Source organism: Prorops nasuta, unplaced genomic scaffold (genome assembly GCF_024137725.1).
Source record: "Prorops nasuta isolate Cenicafe-Biocafe unplaced genomic scaffold, Cenicafe_Pnas_1.2 PNAS00004, whole genome shotgun sequence".
NCBI classification, from domain to species: Eukaryota; Metazoa; Arthropoda; class Insecta; order Hymenoptera; family Bethylidae; genus Prorops; species Prorops nasuta.
The window spans coordinates 10,314,168-10,322,246 of record NW_027116801.1 but is presented as its reverse complement, the minus strand read 5'-3'; the positions used below and the strand labels follow the sequence as shown (position 1 = coordinate 10,322,246).

General features: G+C 38.5%; 1 protein-coding gene across 2 annotated transcripts; it reads left to right on the top strand.

Annotated features, from left to right (window-relative positions):
- Nucleotides 1-3,718: 3,718 nt before the first annotated feature.
- On the top strand, nt 3,719-8,053 carry NUCB1 (Nucleobindin 1). 2 transcript variants are annotated; one of them, XM_066725239.1, is made up of 11 exons: nt 3,719-3,863; nt 4,853-4,977; nt 5,052-5,159; nt 5,221-5,442; nt 5,512-5,608; nt 5,695-5,771; nt 5,856-5,958; nt 6,032-6,206; nt 6,274-6,430; nt 6,928-6,969; nt 7,067-8,053. In XM_066725239.1, the coding sequence occupies exons 2-11, from the start codon at nt 4,855-4,857 to the stop codon at nt 7,505-7,507; spliced, it is 1,545 nt and encodes a 514-aa protein (XP_066581336.1). In that variant the 5' UTR covers nt 3,719-3,863; nt 4,853-4,854; the 3' UTR covers nt 7,508-8,053. The 2 variants fall into 2 exon arrangements, with proteins under 2 accessions (XP_066581336.1, XP_066581337.1); XM_066725240.1 differs by lacking the exon at nt 6,928-6,969.
- The last annotated feature ends 26 nt before the right edge of the window (nt 8,054-8,079 follow it).

The window sequence follows — 8,079 nt, the reverse complement described above, 5'->3', positions numbered from 1 at the left end:
CTGAATTAAGGAAGAGCGTGAATTGAGAGGACCACAGAAGCGGAAAAAGGAGGAGGAGGAGGAGGAGGAGGTGGTGGTAGTGTGGTAGCAACGAGCAGCGGTGACGGACGGAGGAGTAGGGCGGTGGCGGAGGGGAAAATAAAGAAGGGGAGGGAGACAACGGGAGAATGGGAGAGGGAGTTAAAGACTCTAGAAGAGACTAGAAGGGAGCAAAGGGGGAATGTTGAGAGAGAGGGAGAGAGAGAGTGTCGCTCGCACACGCTCCACTGAACGATCGACTGCATGAGACTGGTTTTCGACTTTTTCTCCACTTTTTGTTTTACCTGACTGTGCGCGCACTCCTGCCATCTCGGCCAAGAAGAAGAGGACGGTGCGGCGAGCGGTGGCCCGACGCTGGCCTCCCAGCAGGAGCGAAGAGTGGACCGTACCGTGGGGACCGGTGGACTCGAGAGTCGAGCGGAGAGAGGGACTCGAGTAACGTAACGCGGATGGCAGTGTGGAAGCGAGTCTCTTGCCCCTTGCCCTGTCCTGCCCTGCCCTGTCCTACCCTCTGGCTAAGGGCGATGCAACAACACACGCCTCGAGGAGACGTTACCAACGGGAATCGCGCTCAACCACCTTCTCTCTCTCTCTCTCTCTCTCTCTCTTTAGTCTTTTCCTTCCCTCGGGGTGGAAAATGCAAACGACCTAATGGAAAAACTATCATCCAACTGTTGCAGGAATCCACGCATTTGCGCAATAAGCAAGCTTTGCAACGCGTAGAAAATGGTCTCTGTGTCGGTGGTCTCTGTACCGAGAAAAGCGTATATATACGTACACAAACGCTATATAAATAAATACGTATGGTAGGATAAGTGTGGTAGCGATAGAAATGCGTGTATCGCGCTGGAAAGTCGGTTTTGCGCCAATTGGGATTGCCGGGACGGGTGCCAACTGGCAAGGGGCTAGTCTGAGATCGACGAGAGACGAGAGGGGCTATAAAATTATCAGTTGGCGCAATTCAACGAAGGACTCCGTAATACGGCCGTTTTTAAGAAGACGTTGAGAGAGAAATAGAGAGCGACGTACTCGTCGTGCAACCTCTCATTTCCCTCCTACTGTAATCAACGGCATTTAAGCCGGATTTCGAGCGTTTAAGCATTTAGTCGCTTCCGCCACATGTCTATGTGCCATGGTGCGTAATATTTTTTTTGTTTTACGCGGAACCGGTTGCCAAATCCTCTTGCGATTTCCCAGAAAAAAACCGAACAGTCCAAAGGTTGGCAAAGGTACCATCCTCGTCCGCTCAATGGGAGCGGTCCACCTATAGATTTTCGCAGAATTCTTACGGTAACATTCTACTAAATTGGAGAGCTCCTAGTGCCAGCCAACTGTCGACTATAATGAGCGGCCCTTCTATGTTCTCTCGACGTCATTCTCATTAAAAGTCTTCTATAATTTCATTCACCCTGCACGCGCTTGTAATATTCCTGCGCGTCGATATTCCAATGGTTGAAGCGACCTTGAAAATCGATTGGAATTTCGGACTGAAAGAGCAGTGGTGCGTTTTAAAAAAACGGAAGGATCCACCTTGGATTCTCACGAGATTTTGACGTTTGGAGTTGCGCTTGCTTTAAACGGGCAAAGATCATAATTCTGGATAGTCGTAAATAATGCAGGCCGTCGCTGAGATAAGAAGAGTCACCGTGAGAGAGCCGCTAGCCGGAACCTTATCGGTTTATAAGGGTAAAAGCTGCCGGTGTCTTCCGCTAATACGGCTGAGCTTGTCGGATTATCGAAGAACTCTATTTACACAACCCTCGATAAGGTTGTTAAAGTGTGAAGGAGCTGGGTACTTGGATATATTTTGCAGAGGTTGAATGGAAGGAAGGTGAGCGAGAGAAGAGCATTAGAGTGTCAAAGATCGAGAAAGATAGGGTATCGCGTGCTGCCTTATAAAAGCGAGTAAAGTTTCGTTGCTTGCGACTGGTCGCTTTCGGTCGGATTTGCGTTGGAGATAACGGGGCGAGGAGAGAGAACTGGAAAAGGTAGAGAGAAAGAAAGAAGGAGGGATCGAGAGAGAGAGAGAGAGAGGTCCATTTGGCTGCCTGTGGGGTAAGATTGTTGCGTTCTTTCACGGTAGGTGGTCCCAGTTGATCGGGCGTGTGCCTTCCCAGTGGCTTTGGAGTCCCAAGGATGCGTCAGGAGGCCGAGAGAGAGAGAGAGAGAGAGGGAAACGCGGAAAGCAGAAAGTGATTACTCGACTGAAAGCGAAAGAAATGTTTGGTGGATCGCTTGCTTTTGTGACTTTGCAATTTTTGCTACTACTTTAAACACACTCGGTCTTTCAATTGCCCCGCGAAAAGTCCTTTCGGAAGGATCGTAACTCCAAAGAGCAGAATTAGAGTGGGGTGAAGTTGGATGGAATCAGGTATACGAAGGTCGTTAGCTCGAAGAAAAATTAGCCGTTTGTCGGAGGCCTGTCTAGAGATGGGTCAATCAGATACGAAAACATTTGTCGACCTGGGCATTGTCTAAAGGTAACAGGTCTACAAAAGATTGTAGACACAGGTATACCGTCCTAATGACCACCCGAGGAATTCGAACCTTGACGATCCTGCTGAATCCACGCAGCTCGACTTACTCATTCGCTCTTCGTTCCACCTCCACCCTTCCTCCCCCTCTTTAAGGTACCCTACGCCGCAGAAACTTCGTTAAGTCAAACTCTCTCATAACTCCATCCTTTTTTAACCCACTTTATTAAGAGAAGAAACAAGCCTGAGATACAGGAGGAATTGTTTCTTCGAACGAGAGGCCGAAGGCGTGTCTTCACGTCAGACAAGAACCCCCACGTTGGCACACCTGGATACTTCCCGCATCCAATTAGCATTCTGTAACAACCAATGCGGAGCCACTTTCCCACCTGTACTTTGTACACGGTAATTTCGCTATATGATGTTGGCACTATTGAGTGCATGAAACTATGATGAAACGTTTGTTTGAGGAGGTCTGTTCTTTTTCGCTACACTACCAAACTGGTGTAATTAGTTGAAATAAGACAAACATATGATTTCTCACACTTTAACTTATTATACTAGTGCAGTTATACAGCGAAAAAGAATAAACCTAAGATGTAATTCTGAACCTAAACTCGGCCAATGCTTATTAGTTTCCAGTTTCCACTACCAGCCACTTCCAGGAGCGTATTCCAACTTAGGGCCCAAAACGCTTATAATACAACAGTTCATGTAACAGGTATTATATATTACGAGCATTTTCGGCCTTAAGTGGAATACGCGGAATACGCCCCAGGTATGTATTACATACACAGACAGAAATGATGTTCCTATCGATGCATTTAGGAATCCATTAAAAGGCCCCTAACACCAATTACTCACAGCGAAAAGGCGCTAGTTAATATACATTTTAGATTAAAAATCTTTGAATAATAAAATTCAGTTTTTTTTAAATAAAAAATTTATCTTAACTCGCGTTTTTCCGTCTTGAATTAATGACGGTGAGGGGCTTTATAACGCGGTTCCTAAATGCATCGAGGGACGCCATTTCTGCCGGTCAACTGGTGATAGTGGCCTTGTTCCAGAATTCACTGCCAGTAACTGCGGATATCGTTATATCTTTGTCAAGAATGAAGCATTGAAAGAAGACAGAAGGATATTCGGCAGTACTGCCAGTGAATTTTGAAACACGATCAGTGTTTTACTGTCTACGCCAGTGGCTCGCTCGAAGCTTACGTCAAACTTCAAAGCACGTCACGGTGGTCACGGTCAATCAAAGAGGCAATAACCACCGTAATAGGAAGAACTGTGTTTAGTTGTTTTTATTATATTATTGAAAGCCATTATTTACAACATTTAACAATAAAGGTAAATAGCATTTGTGAAAATTTGTTTTTTGTTAAGTGATATTCGTCGATGTATTTAAGCAAAGTTTTCTATTTAACCTAAAAATCGATACAGACATAACGAAACATAAAACACTTTGTATGTCATACAAATGACATATTTGAGTCTCAGTGTCAATTTTTAGACTAAATGGAAAACGGAGGTCATCGTTAAATCAAATATTCACATCGGAAAATGTTATTTAAACCGCAACTCCAGGTGAGTAAGTAAATGGCCATTATTCTGTTTATTACATGTCAATTTCTGACGTGTCTCGTTGTTAGGACTATAAAATTCGGTCAAAAAATTGATTTTAATGACGTTGCCAAAGGATGTCTTTGTGATGTGATATTAACGTTTAAATAACATGATTTATACATAGTCGTACATGTGAAAATAAGCGACCATTTTTGCTGGGATATTTGCATGGAGTATGGAGTTTCTCGACATCTGTTATTTTATATATACTCGGAATAATCGAGAAAAATCAGGGGAATCTGGAATACTCCTGCTAATATAGAGCTTAAAATTTTATAAACACTCTCTATTTTCTCTCCTAGCTGTTTTTATGGAAGCAAACTTCGAGTGCAACAAAATTTTGCACACAAAGAAGTCTATATTTAAGTATCATTTTTTTTAGTAGTGTAGGAATTGAATCTGTATGATGCAAAACCAATAGAACTTGCTCAATTTAATTTGCTATATTCAATGATATGTTTTCTTAGAAAAGCAAAAATAATGTTGACTGTTTTAAATTTATAATAAGAGTATTCAATTTCTTACAGCAATAAAGAAAATGAAATTATTTTTAATATGAAATTGAATTTCATCAATTCATTTTAATTACCTGATATATTAAACTTTTTCCAAATTTTATAAGTAGTTAGTGAAAACTACCTAAATGTAAATAACTTCATTGTCATAAATGTATTATTTTTTTTATTAATTACTTATTTTGCTTTGGTGTTAAGGGATGAAGTATTTATTTACAACTATATTGCTGGTTGTGGCTTTGCAATTGTCAGTTGCTCCCCCGGTCACTAAAGAAAAAGTGGAAAATGACCATGAAAATGAAGTGCAAAACAAGGAAGAGCTGGTAAAGGTCATATTTTATTAAATTAAATTCTTTATCTCTATTAATGATAATAATTGCAAAATGCTTACTTGCAGGCTGATATTATGGAATATCATAGGTATTTAATGGAAGTTGTTCAAGCTTTAGAAAGCGATCCTGAATTTCAAGCGAAGCTGGAAAAAGCAGAAGAAGCAGATATACGTGTAAGCAAAGAAAAAAGAAATTACATATAGTTATAGCTATAACTTCTCTTTATCTTTCCAGTCAGGTAAAATAGCTCATGAGCTTGAATTTGTAAGCCACAAAGTTAGGTCTAGATTGGATGAATTGAAAAGGGAGGAATTAATTAGACTGAAACAATTAGCAGCCAAACAGCATAATCTAAGTAATGGTCTTGATCTTGAACATTTGAAAATAGCAGAACATGTAGATCATTCAAACAGACGTACTTTTGAGATTGAAGACTTAAAGAAATTATTTGCCAAGGTAATATAAGTGTGTTTAACAAGAAGTAAAAGAAAAGACATGCTTCAGTTATAACGTTACTTTCTTTAGACAACAAAAGATTTGGCCGAAGCAGATCAACGAAGACGTAAGGAATTCAAGGAATATGAAATGCAAAAGAAATTTGAAGAAGAACAAAGATTAAAATGTAATAAGACAAATAGAATTTTTAATTCAGTGCAAGTATAAATTTATCTTTTTCATAAAGATATTTACCGATATTTTTTTTTTAAGCTTTGAACGAAGAGGAAAGAAGAAAATATGAAGAAGAATTAAAGTTAACAAAACAAAAACAAAGTAACCACGATACGGTAACAATTTTAACTGAAAATAAAAAATATTTTTTTTATCAGTGCATTTCAAATATATTATATTTTTAATATATTAACTGTTAGGTAAATCATCCTGTTAGTAAGCAACAGTTAGAAGAAGTTTGGGAAAATACGGATCATATGGATAAGGAATCTTTTGAACCCAGAACATTTTTCATGATGCATGGTATTGAATACTAAAACTTAATGAAGTAATTTTATTTATAGGAGACCAATATTATATAACAGTATAATTTTAGATATCGATAGCAATGGCCTATGGGATCAAGATGAAGTAAAGGCCCTTTTTATTAAAGAGTTAGATAAGCTTTATGCAGCTGGAGCAGCTGATGTTGTAGAGCGTGCAGAGGAAATGGAACGAATGAGAGAGCATGTATTTAGTGAAGCAGATATTAATAAAGATGGATTTATAAGGTAAATATACTAAGTAAATAATGTACTGCACAAAGATGTCTTATGTATTTTTCTCATTGCTTTGTAGCTATGAAGAGTTCATAGAACAAACTAAACGTCCTGACTTCCAGCAAGATGAAGGTTGGGAAGGTTTGGAAAAGCAGCAGATTTTCTCGGAGCAAGAATATCAAGCATTTGAAAGAAAAAGGCAAGAGGAGATTCAAAAATTGATTGCCCAAGGAATGGTGAGTAATTACAACTTTTTATCTACGAATGAAACGTTTTAAAATTATGCTTTATACACAAATGCAATACACAGAAATATCACATATATCAGTTTATCTATGTCTAAACAGACAAGATTATTTTTTTATCATTGCATATATATTATTCTGATATTCATCATAAATGTTGGTAAATATTCAACAATAGGGCCTTTCATTTCTTACATGACTCAGCAATCATTATTTTTATCACATATAAAAGATTTCATAGCATGCTACAAATATTAGGTTCCCTGATAAGCTATTATGATTTTTAAAGATATAATTAGCATGATCCTCTTTTTTCTTAAAACACTTTTTTGATTTATCATCCATATTTTTGCCATATTTCAAAGCATGCAAAAATATTTCTATTTGCCATTCATTTGAATGATAGACCTTTCAATTTATCCACACCAGATTTTAAGTAGTGATTAGAGTAATTAACATAGCATGTGCACTTTTGTTGTTGTTGCTAGCTACCTCCGCACCAGGAAAATATGCCCGCAAACCAACAACAGGTGAGGCAATTATACTTTGAATATTACTAGCTATATAAGAGCTATATAGGTTGATTATTGTAAGAAATATTTAATTTTATCGTTTTGTATTTCGCAGTTCCCGCCTAAGTATGCAAATGTTGATCCTCATGGACAACTACCAGCTAATGGACAGCCAGCAGCACAGCAACAGCAGCAATTCCATGGGCAACCTGCATTGCAACAGCAACAATACTATCACATAGATCAAGCACAGCAGGAGCAATTGCATCATCAGATGCTTCAGCAACGGCAAGGGCATTACCAAGGCCAAGTGCCTCAACAACAACATCAGCAATATCAACCCCAGCAACAACAGCAGCAGCAACAAGTGCATAATCAAGTTCTTCATCAGCAACCCATAAATCCCTCCGTGCAGAATCAACAGCATCACGTACAGCAGCAAAATACTCAAAACTTCCAAGGTGAACCTCAGCAACATAGCCAAATCGATGCGCAACATCAAAATGAAAAGGCACAAATTCAACAAAACGCTTTACCCAATGTTGTAAAGGTCTAAAAAAGACTATAAAAACAAGTCTGATACCTGATGTCGACTCTTTATTGCATATTAATGCACATGTCCACCGACAATTGAAGATCTAATCAGTTCTTTATGACCCAAATTTCTAAGATGAGGGGATTTGTCAAAACTCCCGTATACTAACTCTAACTATGCATTTTATTTTGCGTGTAAAGAAAAATTACACAATTAAAATATACATGCACATTGATGCATAATGAAATTGTCACAGTATTGAATTATAATTGAAAAATATTAAGGACGTGGACATTTTGTCACTAATTATCCACGCTAAAGCATTTAATATGTTATTTCTTTACGTAAGAGGTTTATGAAGCCAAAAATTTAAAAATTACTATAAACGATTTCCGACATCTTACCTTTTATCTTCCCTATGTGCTCTTCCCGTAGCCAGCAAGAGATTTAAACAGAATGCTGATTTTACCTAATAACGACTATTTTGTATTGTATAATGTTAAGCACTGAATTGCCACAGTTTACTGTATTTGAATCTATCATGTCAATAAAATATTGTTGAAAGTATTTTATCGTAGCTCGTGAGAGCACAA

Coding starts and splice junctions, on each gene's coding strand:
- NUCB1 (XM_066725239.1), top strand. CDS start 4,855: ATGAAGTATTTATTTACAACTATATTGCTGGTTGTGGCTTTGCAATTG. Junction 5,772..5,855: donor AACAAAGTAACCACGATACG/GTAACAATTTTA, acceptor ATTAACTGTTAG/GTAAATCATCCTGTTAGTAA. Junction 6,970..7,066: donor TGCCCGCAAACCAACAACAG/GTGAGGCAATTA, acceptor TGTATTTCGCAG/TTCCCGCCTAAGTATGCAAA.